The sequence below is a fragment of the Clinocottus analis genome, unplaced genomic scaffold, assembly GCF_023055335.1.
Source record: "Clinocottus analis isolate CAN_PGR_092001 unplaced genomic scaffold, fCliAna1.0.p SCAF_1, whole genome shotgun sequence".
NCBI classification, from domain to species: Eukaryota; Metazoa; Chordata; class Actinopteri; order Perciformes; family Cottidae; genus Clinocottus; species Clinocottus analis.
The window spans coordinates 5,828,495-5,847,500 of NW_027175820.1; the positions used below are offsets into that span (position 1 = coordinate 5,828,495).

The 19,006-nt window shown below is 37.4% G+C and overlaps 2 protein-coding genes across 2 annotated transcripts in view; both read right to left on the bottom strand.

The window, feature by feature from the left end:
* Positions 1 to 10,082: 10,082 nt before the first annotated feature.
* LOC137786077 (gamma-aminobutyric acid receptor-associated protein-like 2) lies at positions 10,083 to 14,359 on the bottom strand. The gene is made up of 4 exons (XM_068577731.1): positions 14,107 to 14,359; positions 12,186 to 12,241; positions 11,934 to 12,106; positions 10,083 to 10,313 (listed from the first exon to the last, which is right to left on the bottom strand). The coding sequence occupies exons 1-4, from the start codon at positions 14,138 to 14,140 to the stop codon at positions 10,223 to 10,225; spliced, it is 354 nt and encodes a 117-aa protein (XP_068433832.1). The 5' UTR covers positions 14,141 to 14,359; the 3' UTR covers positions 10,083 to 10,222.
* A 1,561-nt stretch (positions 14,360 to 15,920) lies between these two features.
* The window catches only part of nqo1 (NAD(P)H dehydrogenase, quinone 1), a 5,764-nt gene continuing 2,678 nt past the window's right edge, over positions 15,921 to 19,006 (bottom strand). Inside the window, exons 4-6 of the mRNA XM_068574808.1 lie at positions 17,681 to 17,794; positions 16,790 to 16,891; positions 15,921 to 16,279 (exon numbers count right to left, since the gene is read on the bottom strand). Of these exons, the coding sequence (XP_068430909.1) occupies positions 15,938 to 16,279; positions 16,790 to 16,891; positions 17,681 to 17,794 (558 nt within the window). The 3' untranslated portion in view covers positions 15,921 to 15,937. The remainder of the gene's footprint in view (positions 16,280 to 16,789; positions 16,892 to 17,680; positions 17,795 to 19,006) is intronic.

Genomic DNA, 19,006 nt, shown 5'->3' on the forward strand with positions numbered 1-19,006 from the left:
CCACATAATGCACCACTGAAACTCCCGGTGAAAGAAAAAACAAACAAACTTCCGGTTTAAGCCCCGCCCACCCAAAATGTACCAAATTCACGGTTTTGCTCTTTTTGAAATTGAAATACTCATGAATATTCATGAGACGGCATGTTGTGGCGGCAACACATCTCAGGGTAAAGTGTTGTCGCAGCTGCATGATGTGGAGGGACCTGCGAAGCACTAAAGCATCGTGGAATTAACAAGCTAGCTAACTAGCCGGCTGTACGCTAGTTGGCTGGCTAATCCCATCATGCTTTAGTGCTATGCTGCATGCCTTAATAATACCAATACATATAATCATAATTTCATTTTTGTATTAATGTGCGGAATCAGCAAATATAATTAATCAATGTAATGGAGTAAAAAGTAGAACACATTTTTTTAGATGTAGTAGAGTACAAAATATAAAGTAGAACTAATAAGTAGTACTTAAGTACAACAGCTAAAAGTATCCACCAGCTGCAAAGTCCCTTTTACTTTTAAATGATATATTTTAAATTTTATATACAGTATACCCTATTTACCCAAAATGTGTGTGTGTGTGTGTGTGTGTGTGTGTGTGTGTGTGTGTGTGTGTGTATATATAACAGCAGAACATTTAATACAAAAATAAAGCTTTTATTCAGAAAGGCTCTGAACCTTTTGTTGCAATAATACATTTTCCTGTTATTAATATTAAATTCAACCACAGCTGTGCTTTGTACGGGGATGGCTTCTGTGTTTGATATATTAAACAAGACATTTTTACTGTGACGTCATTTCACATTAACTTTCCAGGGTCACAGCATCATTTAAGGGCATCAGTTTTACAAAGTTAGTTTTCTGTCTAATGGTCATTAATAGTTGTGACCTAAATGTCAAAGGATCAGCATTATCACACTTATTGAAGCTCCGTTGGACACTTTTTTGGATTTAAAGTGGAAGATGGTTTCTCATGGTTTTCCAACAGTTCCTTTGCCCAGATCCAATCCGGATCAACACAGAACTTCTTCTTGCATACAGTTGTTATTCTGTAAGAAAACACACACATGTTGCACATTGTCAGAAAAACACACTGCGTCATTGAGACTGAAAAGCAGCAGCGGTAAAATCAAGTATTCAGGTTATGTACCTGTACTAAAGTGTTGTAATCGACTATTTATCTGTTGTTTAGACAACACTCATTGATATAAATGGGGAGCACAAAATAATGGAGACACAATACAAGTCAACATCATCCTCCAAAATGATCGTAATATTTGTAATTAAAACAAACTGGACATTTTAATCTCCATTGTTGTATTAGACTTCATTAGTTTTATCTTGACATTCCATAATAAAATTATAACTGAGTGCATAATAAATGATCAGCTTATTATCACAATAGCAACAATTGTAAAAAGGCTGTAGCTTGTCGAGGTAGAGCTCTTCTGTAAATGTTGTCTCAGTCATGTTTTTTTGTAGCTGTAAAATGAAGTGAAGAAATAATAAAAAAAATAATTGTAGAAATAATTAAGTTTAAGAATTTGGGCGATACAATAGGTAAATATGGTAAAATAATGAACTCATAGACATCAACATGGAACTTCCCTAGTTGATTACATAGAATTATGACAATTATTTTTTTTATATTACACGTTTTCTGAAATGTCATGTTTAAATATGTAAATGAGATATTATCTAACAGTAACCTTTGGGGAACGTAAAAGAAATACAGAAGCAAAAAGACAAAGTAGTAAAATAAACACCAAGATGAAATCCCTCTTAACTTAAATGCAATATTTTTTTCTTTTTTAATGTTATATATTTTATATGTTATAGACAAAACCAGAGCATGAAAAATAATGTAATTGTTTTCATCTTAAAAATATGAAATATTTATTATGGTTTATATATATATATATGTGTAAATATGTATGTATATATATATATATATATATATATATATATATATATATATATATATATATATATATATATATATATATATATATATATATATATATTACTAGTTCCAGACCGTTGTCCACTTAACAGCTCTCTCTTGTGGAGAAGCTGCCATGTTGCTGCTAATATTGATCGCGTTTACTTGTATTTGTACCTTTTGCTCCTTTAAGTAAATTATGTGGTTTTGGAAAAACACAATATTTTATCTGTTTCACTAAAAGGAACATTTTGTGTTTTCACTTGAGTACCAAAAGCGAGTGTTTATACTTCACTGCCTCAAAGCATAAGAGGCCTCATTAAACATGAAAAATTGTCAGAGATTAAATAACACAATGATATCAGTTCACGAATCCTAGATTAAATCTCAAGGTAATTTAAAGGACATTTAGCTGCAAATACTATTCTTTTAGACAAGAAATGACAAATAAATGTATTTTCGTAAAATGTTGGTGTTATTTTCCTTCCATAACTTATCATCTTGCTTTATTTGCATATTGAAAAGCTACAATTTCAGAAAACTTGTAATACAAAAGCTAATGTTAGTCATCACTTTTGAAAGTTTCGTGTTGATATCTATGAGTTCATGTTTTGACCCTATTCACCTGTAGAGTCTTTAGAATGTGTGTAATGTAACTTAACATTACAATGAGTTTGTTCTCCACTTCAGCAGCTCTACGTCCAACAGATTTGACTCTTTTATTCCTACATATATTTCTACAGCGGGGTTTGTTCACACAGCATTCAGAGCCTCATTTATACTTTTACAAAACATAAACATGTTTTACTTTAAAAAGAAACATGAATTTTGAACCTTCATCCAATTTCTTTTTTGTTGGGAGTTAAGGAACTTAAAGAAAATACCAAAATATTGATAGGCTTTTTGTTATCGAGCTCTTCAAGGCGAAATACATCCCCACATTGCACACAAAACACGGTCACTTCAACAGGTCTGAACACTTACATCATGGATTTGACTTTGCAGTTATTCGAGGTCATCGACACATTTGCTACCCGGTCTTTAGGAATGGGTTTTTGATTATGGCCTGGACAGCATTCGTCGCTCTTCATCGACATCACGACTGGTGCTGTGAACACAGACGCACACATTTAATATTAATGCAGTTGAGACTTGACAGCTCACAGAGAAAAACCCAAGCAGAGTTACTGACCGGCAAAGATGTGACACAGGCAGCACATCAGAAGGACGAGAGGCGCCAGAGTCTTCATGGTTCAGAGTCAGAGGAGCTTCTGTTTGGAGGAGAGAGCCTTTAATCTTCTGTGTTAGAAACCTGCTCCGTGCCCTCTTTATGTACAGCTGGTGTCCCCATCGCCTTCCATTCACAGGCAAGCACATTCTCAGAAAGCAGCTGGTGCTTTCCTTTCTCTGTTTCCGCTTCTTCTTTTTCTCCACTATACAGAGAAAATGTTACGGCGGTAATACAGCGTAAAACAATTCTGCAAAAAAAGCCTGATGCAGAATGTAATGAGGGGGTTTCTGCTATTGCTTTCTTTGAATTAGATTAATTAGGATGTAACTGCCATTATGAAGAAATTACCTTTAGCTGCATACCAAACATTATAATAAAAGTATGTGTGTCAATATGTCTTTGTATCCAAAATCACAAGCGTAATGGCAGATTTTTTTAAACTTATAAAATAGCTATAACTTTGTGATTCTGTTTAGGCTTTCAGAGAAAGCTTATGGTGCGTTCACACCGAACGCGTCAAGATTTCGCTCGTCACCGCCGTCCTGCCGGTGATTAATCAAACTGCTGCTGGTCCTCCGGAAAAAGCTGATAGCGTTGTTGTGGGACTACGGATACAATTATGAACCCAGACATGATGGAGTTTGATGTTCCGTTGTGACTTCCTCAACAAGTAATACGCAGATCTAGTAGTTATTTCATCTATAGTCTATAACGGAAAAGATCGCTCTTTTCCTGAAGAGAAGAGACTGAGATAAGCCGTGCCTTCTTTGTGGTGCCGCGATTAGTCACGCTGCTTTGAGTGTAAACACACTTTTTCTCGACGCGAGCCGAGAAAAATGTTGACATGCGTCAAGAACATTTTTGACGCTTTTGGTGTGAACGCACCTGACGGCCTACCACAGTTACACAGTTTATTACGAACACACACTTTTGAGAACAAATTTCGTTCTTTGCAATTTGTGCACTCAAAAATCTATTTATATTATGTGTACTTAGAGTATTCATTGTACTTAAATGTGTCACTTTACAAGCGTGAACACGCCACATTATCAAAACCTGCTAAGAGTTTGTGTTAAGTACAAAACTGTAACTCAGATTTAGATTGATGTATTCAGCAAAGCTTTCTGTATTGAATAGTAGTAGTAGTAGTAGTAGTAGTAGTAGTAGTAGTAGTAGTAGTAGTAGTAGTAGTAGTAGTAGTAGTAGTAGTAGCATCCCTTGGGATATTAGCAGTGTCAGTAGTTGTTGAAAGAAAAACAATATTCACACTTAATCATTTACTATTTCACTGTTATATTCAGACTTTTCATCTTACTAGCTCTGTTTAATCTTACACACAAACTCAACATGTCTCCTGATAGCAGTAAGACAGGGGAATCTGTATGTTTCTGTCTGAAAGAACGAGCAGTTCCTTTGTATGACCCTTTCTCACAAACTGCTCTATGGGACGATGGGAAAAGTTCCCGATTAGGCCGAAGACGTCATGAGGGTTTCTGTTAGTGGGTCACGATGTGTATTTGAGAGGTGGTTCTTTGAGAGATCTTTGAGCAGTCTTGGATATGCAATTTGTCTATCACCTTGTACTTCTAACTCTGCTCCTTCCTTGCAACGAATAAATGTTCCTGTTTTCATGATTTTACTCCGAGGCGTCGAGTGAAATTTTCCAACATACTTGGTCCTTCGAGCCAGATCTCAATACCTCCTCACTTGTCCAGAGACTCAAGGCCTGACACTGTGCACGGGGGAGTCTATGACTCTCTGAAAAAGTCCTCCGCCCTAATCTCGCAAAGAGAGTAGTGTAGGTGTTTTGGGAGGCCAGGACTGACTGGAGAGGAGAGGAGTGACGAGAGATCCATTTTTGACCGACCAGAGGAGGAAATCATTACAGGTGTGCATGTCTTTTTGTTTGTCGGCGGGTGCTCGTCTCAAAATGTAATTTAACATGGGATGTTAGTATTGACAAAGACTGGCTCATTCATCATCGACTGAAGATTCTTACATTTAAGAAGGCGTAGTAAGGGAGGTTCTGAATCTTTTGGTGGGAGATATTCTACGAGGCACGGACAAATAAAACAATATTGTTGAATTGGTGTTATAAGCCCCAGCAGACAAGCGCTGCGTTCCTCTAATGCAGTAGAAGCTTCTTGTTTGGATTCACAGTATTGGGTGTTAGGAACCTTTCTCCGGCCTTGGGGGTAAATCTCATGAAAATATTAGGCACCTATAGAAAAATGACAATTGGGGTGTAGTAGTGTATTTAAAACAAATTTGAGGTTGAGTGCGACAGGAACGCTTTACTTCTCCTCTATGGATTGATGGTAGAGGTAGTACGACTGACACAAGAAAGAAATAGGCCAACAAAAAAAAGAGTATTGGGGTGTTGTAGTAATTATTCAGTGATAATTTAAATAGGATCATTGGGTAACACTGTGGCAACTAACGGCGAGTGCTGCATTTAGATACTGCCACGACCAAAAGGCGAACGAGGCAAATAGAATAAACCAACTAAGGGAAAGAAGACGAAGGAGGGGGTACTTTGTTTTGGGGTGAGATCGCTGGTACTGGTAGCAAGTTAAAAACTAGACTTGTGCAGTGCTAGTGATGTTATCAGTGAATAAAGTGCAGACCTACAGGCTGGAGCAGTTATATGATAAGACAGTGATGAGATAGTGGCCAAATCCGGCGTGAATGAGAGACCGAGTCAAAAGAGAGAGACCTAAAGAAAACAAATATTATATGTAACAAAGTAGTACTGAGAGAATAAAGAAAGAAAGAAAAAATGCAAGAAGTGTGAACAAAACATGACTAACTCTCTGAAGTGTTTTCAAGTGTACATTTTTGTGAGAATATAGATGGAGTGGTGTGGGGGACACGTCCTCTTCCTCCCCAGTATGCTGTCCCTCCTCTCGCTCTCCTTGTTGCAGCAGCAACTCCTCCGAACACGCCATTCCACCCTCTCTGTGCTGCCGCCCCGGACACGCACCGCCAAAACACAGCCACAGCAGCTGAGCTGTTGACTGCGTAGGAGATAGCAAGGTGCCTGACCTATGGCCCGTGCTTCAAAGCAGCGCATACGAGATCTGAGACAAAATACGGTGAGCAAAACATACCAGTATGTCATAATTCTGAAAAAATGGAAACTAATTTGCCTACGGGATTAACTGTGAAAATGATGATGACTGAATCTGGTTGTTGTGATGTTTATTCCCGAGAAAACCAAAAGTGCGGAAAATCCTGTGGACGGGGACGTAGGCGGAAGAGAGAGAGTGGATGGAAGGAGGAGCGAGCAGGGGGGAGAGCAGCGAGGGGCCGGGGATGTCAGGGACCCACTTTGGCTGACCAGGTTGTGTTAACAGAAACGCACAAAGTCATAGGCCTGGGGACACTAAATAAAAAGACAAATATAAAAGTGTTTGCTACAAGAGGGATTCTATGGAAGCCCATTCCCGCCACGCAAAAAAATAAAAACATTAGGACCCAAAAAAAAAAAAAAATTAGGACCCAAAAAATAATAAAAAATAAAAAATTAAGACCAAAAAATAAATAAATAAAAATTAGGACCAAAAAAAAAAAAAAATCCTAATTTCTTTTTTTTTTTTTGGTCCTAATTTTTTGGGGGGGGCAGGAATGGGCTTCCATAGAGTTCTCTATATTCTCCATAGGGTTCTCTATGGAAGCAAAGCCCATTCCCGACACATGTATGTGTGGTAAAATTAGGGCCAAAAAAAAAATAGGGCCAAAAAAAAAGAAAAAAAAAGAAATAGGACCAAAAAAAAAAATAAAAAAAAATATAGAAATAAAGAAAACATCTAAGCAATACGTTATTTCATCACTTTGGTTTTACAATACCTTAATTTAAATGTAAATATGTATTGTTCATACAACAAAACAAGTACAGGTAAAAAAAAGTCCAATCTTGTTTCAATTCAAGATATCTTTTAGTAAATAACAAGAGCACTTGAATATAATATAATATAATATATAATATTTAATTTTACTCCGAGGTGTTGAGTGAATTTTTTTAACAGTAGTCCATATAACTGACATGATTTTCACTTCCTCATCAGTTTGCGTCAGAAACATCACGTCAGCATTTCTGAGAACAAACCGCGACCGTTTTCACACAGAAGTCATTCACAATTAATATATGTGTACTTCATCATTCTGCTTAAATACTAATACATTTTACCCCTAACTCTTTTTCCTGTAGTCTGCAGAAGTAATGTTTTTGATACATGAATGTAAATATGTGCAGGATTTAACACTGATAAAAGTGAAGTATAGTACTTCTTGTTGGCAGAAAGAACCCAGGCAGAGTTTTTACACAAAGAGGCTCAAGAAGAAGAGCAGTGGGCCGAGTCTGATTCCCTGAGAAACCCCAAAGAAGAAAAAAGTAACTAGGTACACTTAATCACATCCTATTTTAGGTCCATTACAATAACTTGAATATTTTCTATGTAATGCTGCATCTTATTTCTACATACTCAACTTCTTTTTGGAATGAAAATATTTACTTTTTTGTGCACTACTTGCATTTGCAGCTATAGTTAGTAAACTTACTTTGGTTTTAACAGTATTTTCGATTAGAGGCCCAGCACACCCACAAAGGTGTTTTCAGTAAAAGGATAATTTTACTACTTTTTTACTAGTAGTTCACATTTTACAACACAGGAGTGCAAAACAAATTGTGTAAGAGTAAAAGTCCATGAAATTGGAGTCTGCGGATGAAGCAGAAAAGCTATTTTTTGTTTTGTGAATTTCTAGAAGAGGATGTTCTGCTTGTTTAACATTCAAGGAAAAGCTGCAGAGACGAGGAAGTGAAAACAGGAAAAGAAAAACTACTTAGCCAGACAATTAGCATCAAACTATATTTAGTAAAAGTAGAGGTACTCATTCTGCAGAATGATCATTTCAGATTAATATATATTATATTATGATTGTGTACATCATTTTAATATTGAAGCTGTACTTCATGTTGAGTAAATGTATCTATTTCATAATGTATTAGTTGATTTATTTGTTGTTTTAATAACCTGAATCTGCATAGTTGCTTAAGTTATCAGCATGTTTATATTATATTACATAAAGCAGCACAAAGTGAAAACATTGAAGTACAAAAACCTCAAGATTATACAAGTGTCACAAACTCAAATGAATCCCATTTCAGTTGGACTCACATAGACATACTAACAACTGATCCTGAAACAGTTTGTGGTGTTTCCCTGTGAAAGGGTTTTTACTATCTTTATTTGGGGGAGTTTTTCCTGATCCGATGTGAGGTCACCGAACAGGGATATCATGTGTACAGATTGTAAAGCCCTTCGAGGCAAATTTTGGTTTTGTGATTTTGGGCTATATAACTAAAACTGAATTGAATTAAACATGCGGACGACTCAATACCGCCACATAGTGGAGCCCAACATGTAGACTGTTTCAAACATTAGCAGTTGTATGAGTGTTTAGATCAACACTTATCCAGTAACATGTTTAAATTAGGGCTTGGTAAAGTTGAAAAAAAAACCTGATTAATTGCATGATTATGCACCAAATTCAATAATGCAGTAAAAACTAGTATATTACACGTTTTTAAGTAATGTTATCAGAACAATATGACGGGCACTCTGGAGCAACAGCATGTTAACATACATACATATATAGTTTATAATTATTTTTTTTTTTTGAACAGGTACTGTTAAGTAGTAAGGGTCCCTGTGAAGGACTAGCCACTCCTTCTTTGGTCCATGTTCAGTCTGTTGCTTACCTTAAAGATGTTTAAGACCAGCAATTGATTCACTTTATACACAAGCAATAAGTGCTTTTCATATTTTCCAGTTCAGTTCAGTTCAGTTTTTCTTCCTCAGTGAGAAAAGTTCAGTCTGTGTTGTCGTGAACAAGTGCATTGAAGATCTTGTGGTGTAAGGAAAGTTCTCCTCTTTGAGAGAAGAGTAAAGATCCAGAAGTAATGCTGCTTTAAAGTGCTCTGCATGGATCAGACCGTGGGGTCAGGAGCTTTGCGCATGCGCAATTAACTTTCAATCTGGACGCGGAGGCTGCAGGTATAGACTGGCCGCTTGTGAGCGCTTTTTTTTTAGGTTTAGCGGCTCGCGGAAGTACCGATGCTCGCTGAGAACAGAAGATACAGAACAATACGTGCTTTTACGTCAATCGGCGAGGCGACGGAAGCGCGCACCTTCAAAGTGAAGGCGTCTAGAGAGATTTAAAGCGATAAGCCCCTCCCAATGCAAAAAAACCCAGCAAAAAAACAAACAAAAAAAACATGCAGTCAACGCATGATCAAATAGTTAACGCTGTTAAAGGATTGCCAGATTAATCTTGCGTTAACGCGTTAATCTTCCCAGCCCTAGTTTAAATTAATGAGTTTAATGGTTACCTGATAAACTTCAAGTGTGTGTATGTAGGCTATGTATATAAAAAAAATATAAACATGATGATAACTTAAGTAACTAGGCAGATTCAGGTTGATAAAACCATATATGGGCATATACCACTAACACATATACAGCATACACTGTACCTGTATCTCCTATCATTATTTGGAAAAACAACAATAGGCATATTTCATTTTAAGATTTTTATTGATTAGGTCATCCTAATTTCATTTCAAATATTTAAATTACATTTGCTTTTTAAATATTGTTTTCGAAGAGAAAAACATAACTAAAACCATTCATTCACGCATGTTTAAATGTGAAAAAAAAAATCCTTCTAAAAACCCTCAAATCACAACAACAAAACAATGATAATAATCAAAATGTACCACACTATACACAACTGAATCTATGAATCTTTTAAGAAGTGGTGCCACTTGGGCCGCTGAGCTCATCTCTGTTCATCCAGTCATGTGAGCCGAAGGCCCCGCCTCTCTGTTACCTTCGTGCCTCTTTTTCGCTCTAGGGTTTCCCCGCGGTTTCCCCGCGGTTTCTCCAAAGGGGGAGGAGGGATAGGGGGGGGGGAGGTGAGGGCTGTGATTAGAGGAGGAGGAGTAGGGGCGAGGGGGAGGATGCGCCGGATCTGATCATGGCGCCTCGTTTTATTTAAAAGCCAAAGGTGTTCTCGCCGCTGTAAGCCACGTATAAAAAGCCGTCCTCGTCTTTCTCCTTCTCGTACAGCTGCCCCATTGTGATGCTGAAACAAGAAGAAGACGCAGCGGCGTTATTCATCAGTTCGCATGCACCAAATATTATGGCCCTTGTCCTTGTTTTTCAATAATGATAAGGATTATTCCCGTTCATATTCCGATTAACGTAAAGCGCTATCACGGTGAGTCTCTCTTTCCGGCTGTGTTTGATCGGTCGATTCCAAAAACTATTTATTTATTCAATGTTAGTATTTATGTAGTATTGTTCAGTTATTCTAGATGTTTGCTTATTTACTGAAGCTTAAGTTAGCCTTTTCTTTTGATAGTCCTTTAGTTTAATTATGTTTAGTTGTTGAGTATAATTGGTTAGTTAGTTTTCAGAATTGGGTAACACTGTGGGCATCTGCTGTGTTAGAACATGCACGCACAGACACACACTTTGGTGTGAGACAGGAACTGGTTTCTGCACCCGAGCTTCAGGATGTTCTGCATTTAGAAACAAGTTTAAAGTTTAAAAGCTGCTGACCTCAGAGGCCTTACTTCTCTCTGTGATGGGGCTAAAAATACAGACAGAATGTGCTGAGTCATGGCTGTTCTGAATGGAGTGATGGTGCAACTCCTGCTCGGTGTCATCGATGATCTGCCTGAACATGGAGTCCTTAGAGCACAATAACCCCAGGCGCTTGGCATTAAGAGGATCATTTCATTCTTCAGCTCTTTACTGAGTCAAAACCAAAACTAAACCAACCTGTTGATTAAAGCTGAAGTGATTTGAATTAAGTTTTACCTCGACTACTGTTTATGTCTCTTCTTTTTAGACCAATTGTGCATTTTGGAGACAACGCTTTGTGCTTTTTTAACTACTTTTTGAAATAATTGTGAGCTGCCGCCCAACAGAAGTCAACGCTAAATAAGATGTAACTTCTCGTAGAAGAATGCTTTATTAACTTTGATAATTATTACAGTTATAAAGTTGTTTAAATATTTGCAGTAAAGACCAAATTAAAACATATGAACCAAATCAAGTCACTGAGCTTTACTGAAGAAACTGTAAATCCGGTGTCACAGTTTAGAGAGGAAACCTTGTAATAAGTTCCTGTTTTATTTATTTTCTCTTGTTATGAACCAATAAATGAAATGAAAAACCTTTGGATGTGAAAACTGATTCTGAATAAAATAAAACCAACTTTTGCACCACAAACTATGCGATTACAGGGCGTAAAAATCGTCCAGAAAACTTCAACAAATATATTAACTTCATAGTTGAATCAGTTTGAAAATATATTTTTGTCCATCTATTTTTATATATTTATTTAATTTAACTGCCCGTCATAACTTCTCACAGCCAAATGACACGTGTGAACAATTTAAAACCCAAAAGACATTCAGAAGAAAATCTACATTTTTGAGAATTGAATAAAAAAATATATTTGGCATAAAAAAAAATCATCAGTTATCAAAAATAGTTGCCCATTAATTCACTGTCAATCAATTTTTTGTATATTTGCGTGTTCACATTTTCAACTCATTATCTCCACACACAAACGAGTTAGAAAATGTAACTAATAATAATAAAAAACTATACTGTGAGAGGAAGTCAACGTAAATACTGTTAAAGTATCCTGTAAAATTATACAAATACTATTCAGAATCACGTCCCCACTAACCTGGACTGGGGCACCGTCTTGTCCACGAACAGGAAGATGGCCTTCTCGGAGGGCAGCTGGATGCGCTTCCTGATGATCCACATGAACTGAGCCACCGTGATGTCGGAGGGGACCAGGTACTTCCTCTTGTCGATGTCCACAATCTGCGACCCCGACACTTTCTCCACGATCACCTGACGGAACACAGACGGCATGAGTACAGGCCGAAAGCGAAGCCCGGCGCAAAGCGGTCGGCACAGTAGTGTCACTCACCGGGACCCGGTCAGGGTACTTGTTGCGGATCTTGTCTGACTCTATGCATCGATGTTCTGGTGGGAAGAAAAAGCAGCGTTACACTAATGACGTTAATCACTTTACATGGGGACAGAACGCACGTGTTCTTGTGTTGGGCTTCGCCTTGTGAGAGGGACGAGTCAGCGATGGACAGGGATCAATATTTAACAGCTTCACGGGCAGCTGCAGAGGATCTAATCCATCCAGTCACTTAAGGGGGTGAAAGTGCATCATCAATAAAACACCAGCACGTAAACTCTTTGTGTATTCGCCTTTAGAACGTCATTGCTGCAGAAAGCTATTATCAATTATTAACTTTCTTTCCTCGAAGTTTTACTTTATGTTAATTTTCTTTTCATGCCACTGAGTTTTCTTACTTCCGCTCTTATAATCAGAATTTAAATGTGACGAAGATTCAAAGACAAGCTCCTCTTAAAAGTGTACAATTTAATTAACAAAGACAATTAAATGTTATAGACACAGAGTTGAATTTGTTTCATATACTAAGCGACGAAATTAAAGTAATTATTTGATGCTACTGTGCTGATGAAAAAAAAATGTTAAGAGGCAGACAAATTCCTTCTGATAATTAGAAAATTACTTCATACTTTGATTCTTAATATTTTCACACTATTTTAGGTTTAGACCAATATATTTGGCACCTGTCCGATCAATTATACATTTACATATTACTATACTTTAAATATACACTTAAACATTTTAATAACATTCTTATGTTAAAGCACTCTTAAAGTGTTTCTTTATTATATTGTTAACTCTATTTGTGTTGTTAAATACTTTTTTACACTCTTGCACAGTGTTTACCATCAAGACAAATTCCTTGTATGTGCAAACACACTTGGCAATAAACATCCTCTCTCTCACAGGAAGCGGAGGGATTTATGGGTAATGTAGTCTCAACACTGACACCAACAATAACAACTATGGTGGAGAGATGCCAAAAACCAGTTTTACACTTTAACATTAAAAAAACTGCTGAAAATATATAGCCCACATTATTTCTCAACACTATTGATAATATCATAATTAATAACATGTAAACTAATCATTTACGCTTCTTTTTTAAAGTATAATAAACAACTACCACCAGCTAGCCTGTCAACAGGAAGTAAACGTAAAATATAAATTTTACCACATTTTAGGATTATAAATCATAATTACAACATCAGATATGTTTGAGTTTCAGATTAATAAGCGCAAAGAACTGCTTGCTTTCTCTCAAATGTTTCATTATAATTCATGTGAGTATGTAAACTACTTTAGACAAAGTACGCTGTTTTAAGGATTTAGGAACCTAAAAACATTTGTCTTCACGTTTGTGGAAACAATAAATGTATATATTGATCAAACTAATCTGACTGAATGATACAAACACTAACATTTGAGCCTGCAGGCCTGACCGTCTTGTGCCAAAACAACTTGTATCGTCGTCCCGTCGGACCACCAGCTGATAACAAACTCAGCTCAGGGATGAAACCTGTTTATCTTAATAAAACCGACATGTTCGATCCAGGCTGCGGACTGTAACCTAATGCAGAGCTGAACGTGTCTGCACCTCCAGCCTGAACACGAACAAAGACACGGTGCTAGTTTATCTACAACACATCAGATGTAAGGCCAGCTAACGTTTGCAGCAGCTGACATTACTATACAACGTTTATGTTTGTGTTTACAGCCCCATATTAACCCCAGAGCCTCCTCTGGAGACAAAAGCCTGCAGCACAGGCCAGCGTGCTACCGACCTTATTATGAAGGGATTTACGTAACTTCACACCCGAATCCTGAATCCCCCCGCGCCCAAATGGAGGATTTAACTTTATACACAATAAAATGTGTTTTCAAATGTTTGTTATCCATGTAAAAGTCCTCCCTGTCTTACCCAAGGAGTGATCCTCTTTGAACATCCATTTCATGTTTCCGGGGCTCTTTTCTCGCTCGATGCAGCTGGAAAGGTCGGAATAAACACGATATGTTAAATGTAGTTTCTGACTATGGTTCTTCAGAGTTTACACCTCTTTATAGCGCGACTGTTTTAAAAAAATAGCTCACGAGGCGGACGCAGCACAGCCGTCTAACACTTCGAGCTAAAACAACAAACAACAGTCTCCTCTTCGCGACCCGTCTGCTGCCTGGGGACGGTGACGTCACAGTCGGATTGTTCCATTCCGCGCACACATTAGGGGTGGGTCAGTCGAAGAGAAACTGGGACATGCTCGTTTTTTTTTCACACTAAGAGGATTAAGATCAAATACTAATATTTATTGTAGACGCAAACTGTGATGTTTATTTTTCGGTATGTCACATTCACAATTTTGCTTTTTAAACGGCCACATTCTGACTTGGTTCCCCTGTTCATTATATGTGGTTCTACCCACCGTGAAGAACATAAACATAACCATATTCTCCAGTATCACGCAGTTAAAGTGTGCAATTCACAATTACTTTCATTGGCAACTATTCTATTGATTTTTTAAAAATGAAATAACAGAAAATGGGAGAAAATGGTCATAACAGTCCAACAACTGAGATATTCAGTTTTTAGAGATATAAAAACATAAAACGTCTGATGTAGCCCGTGATATGTCAAAGTCAGCTCTTCTGTTGAAAATGTTTTCCTCCTGTTAAAGTTAGAGTTAAGGATAGGAGTTGCTTCAGGTGTAGGGAGGGGCGGGGGCACATATCAAAGGGAAACAGTATTAGATATAACACAAAGCCCCAAAACCAGATGTACTATTTGCCACTAAAGTACAATATCATCTTGCAGAAAGTATCTGTGACAAAGGTTTTTCTTGCATTGTGCTAACATAATACATGATCATACATTACATTGTTACTATACACAGAAACCCTAATAAAACTTTATTCTAGCATACGAGTACTGGTTGCAACCTTTGGGAGGATACAGGATACAAACAAATTGTAAAGAAAGTGGGAGGTTAGTTTGGGCCAAACTGCTAATTTATGCTCCATGATCCAGCTGCTAACTCAATGGAGAAGAACAAAATCCTTATAGACATAAAAAACACTTTCTGACTAATTGTTTATATGACTAATCACATCAATTTAATGTATACAGCTTAAAGTCACAAATCAGGATTCTGTACAACAGTCCAGAAACACACTGACGAGGGAGATCAAGTTAGCGAAGAAGAACACTGAAAAGCTGGGGAAAGTTTTCAGCCAATGTCAGTTTGGAAAAGCCTGGAAGTACTCACAAAGTACAAGAGACCACCCCCTACTGAGAACAATCACCAACTGGCTGACGACCTGAATGTCTTCTATTGCAGCTTTGATAAGACCATTTCCACCCCGCCCAACTGCCCCATCACCAAACAATCACCTCCACTCTCTGCCTCCTTCTCACCTCCCCTATCCAACCCCCCAACAGCACTGAGGATCTGTGAAGAAGCTGTGATTCCGCTCTTTCAGAAACAGAAGATTAGGAAGTCTCCGGGCCCAGAGGGCGTGTCCCCTTCCTGCCTGAAAGTTTGTGCTAATCAGCTGACCCCCATCTTCATGCAGATCTTCAACTGATCACTGGAGCTGTGTGAAGAAACTGTGTTTCTGTAAAGAAACACAGCCTTCTGTGTTCAATATGTATACAAATGACACATTTATATGTTTTAAATCTAAATAAAAAATAGAAGTTTGAGTTATTTAATTTATTTTTATTTAGTCTCCATACATATTAACATGAGAACAGGGGTGTTTTAGTTCTGGCCGTCCGGTCGGGTACTTCCTTCATCAACGGGCTGAGCTTTCATCTGGTTGTCAGGAGGTAGTGGTTTCCCCAGATGATGTCCCGTGGTAATGCCGTACGGCTGCGACTCTCGCTCCTCTCTCACTTTGGGCCAAAGCTGGAACCCGCCCTGAAAGCTGAGGTCAAACAGCTCACAGCGGGCAAAGGTCAAAGGCTTTTCCGCCAACAGTCCTTTTACTCGGGCTCGCCACCCATCTAGCATCATGGTTCGCACCGGCTTGGGACAGTGAGCTGGACTCCAGAATATCTGGGGAGCGAGAACCTGAAATCCACAGAAGTGCAAAGTGCCGTTCTGGAAAGAAAGAAAGAAAGAAAGAAAAGAAAGGGAGAACGAGAGAGAGAGAGAGAGATAGAGAGAGAGAGAGAGAGAGAGAGAGAGAGAGAGAGAGAGAGAGAGAGAGAGACAGAGAGAGAGACAGAGAGAGAGGATAGTTTACAGATGAGATGCCAACAAGACGCTGCTGGAATCACACCAAAAACGCTGGTGTTTACAACAAGATCATCAATTCGCCCTCTTGATTCATTCATAAGTGCTATGAATTACTGCACAACTTCCAACCCCTTAGTGTCTTAAAGTTGCAGTGTCTAGTCTTTGGCGACATCTAGTGGTGAGGTGACAGATTGGTACAAACTGTTTTAAGGATTATTTTTAAGGATATTGAAAACTCGATTGACAGTTTATCATCTCAAACGCATGGAATTCCGATTCAACAACTTTGTGTCTTTCCTTATTTTCCCCCCACACAGTGATTTTTTTCCTTTACAAAGTAAATAAATGAGTTTGTGTGTTTCTGTCGTTCACCTGTAGAGGCCAGAGTGCGACGTTGATGTCTCCATTAATGCCGTCAGGCTGGAACATCGTCTGAGTTGCTCCAGTAGTGAAGGACAACATCGCTTTCTTGTCCTGCAAGGAAACATAAACATAACAACATATATATATATATATATATATATATATATATATATATATATATATATATATATATATATATATATATATATATATATATATATATATATGTGTGTGTGTGTGTGTGTGTGTGTGTGTGTGTGTGTGTGTGTGTGTGTGTTTTAATATCTGACAAATACTGTACATTAATCATTAATACACATTTCAAAGTGTGAATTACTAAATTGTTTACTATAAACACATAACAAATAAATAAAGTGGTACCAAAATGGCAATGAATTTATTTTAAATCATGAATTTGTAAATCTTAATACTCTATTTGTTTTCATGTCTAAAACATATTTAACATACTTCCTTTAAAACTAAAATATTACAGCTGTTGTTGTTGAAATCAAGATTAATAGACAAATTTACAAATTATGGCTATTATTAACAAATAATATGATACATCAATATGTGACAATGTGTGCAACAATAGTCTGTTAATAAATAGTGTACTAAAGTAGTCACAATTTAATGGTTATTGTCATTTATCAGCTATTATACAATTTATAACATATATTTATATTAAACAAACTAATGATAAAATAACATTTCAATTAATACAACACATTTAAATGATATTTTAATTGTTTGTTAGTATTAAAGTAAGTAAGTATTAACTAAAGTATAATTTCATATTCATTTACCACATTAATTTACCACATATACAGATAATAGTTAATAGTGGTATCCTCGGTGTATTTATTAAAGAGATATGTGTTGTCCAGAGCGGATACGGACCTTGAACACCCCGTTATCATACATCTTCTCCAGGGAGAAAGCGAAGCCTTGTGTAAGAACTCGGTCCATCCAGCCCTTCATGATGGCCGGCACACTGAACCAGTACAAAGGAAACTGGGAGAAGAGACAGAAAATAATATTTATATTTGTATACTTTATTGTTTTATTTAAGTTGTGTATCTTTCTTTTCTTATTTTCTCAATTAATTCTGTGTTTTTAACTATGTATAGAGATTAAAGTTCTAAACAAAAACACGGACCGGTCAGCACTGTGGTAGAGACTTGTCAATCATACCCAGCTTTATGGTCTGTTTATTCTAAATGACCATCATTTACTAAATGAACATCATGCTGTATTGAAGAAGACTTGAAATTAGAAATTGAGACATAAACTCATGTTTTCAATGTTTACTAAGGGAATACATCAAGAGAGAAGTAGCGTCATTTACAGTTTTTTCTGATCGCTTTGGCACTATCTTTGAATCTATAGGCTATTTTTGCTAAACTCTACACACTAACCACAAAAAATTACTCCAAACCAGCAAAACATTATATATCTCTTGTAAAAGCAAACAATTCTTGCAAAACTCTTCAAACTCTTTAAAAAACATTTGTTTTTGCATCAATACAGTACACACAAACCATCATTTGAATAAGCCCATCAGCCATCTTGCGTGCGTTACACACAATTTCTGACTATCCGTCAAAGCTACGCAAGCAGTTCGCAGGCCGCAAGGCTGTGATTGGTCTGCTAACCACATCCTTTCTGAGTCTGGCATTTCCGGTTTCATAGCATAATACCGCTGTTTTTAAAAGCCATAGCAGAAACACGAACAATGGATCCCGTTGAAGAACGTTTGGCTGAAGAGGTTCGCAACTATGAACATTTATATAACCCGTCTTTGACGGAGTATAAAAAAAAAGACATGTTCGACAACCTGATAAATACATTTTAAAGACAGATGGCGCAGATGGCGGTAAATGCCTGGAGGGAGATATCGGTGAACGTCGGCGTGCATGTCGACTCTAAACGGTCATTGCGCCACCTATAAACTATAACGAGTCCGTAGATCCAACTGCATGGCCGGCCGCAGTTGTCGTTGCAAGAGTCTATATCGCCTTTAAGTGTTTAAGCATTCAGAAAAAACTGTATATAGACTTCTATAAAATCAGAGGAGTCTTCCCCTGGTGGTCAGTAGAGAGAATGCAACTTTAACACATGAAACATAAGGTGTGTCTATTACCAAACACTTTACGAGGTACAATGCAATACAGTGCACTGCAATTCAGTGCATTAACATATGTAGTGCACTCCGTTGCTGATAGG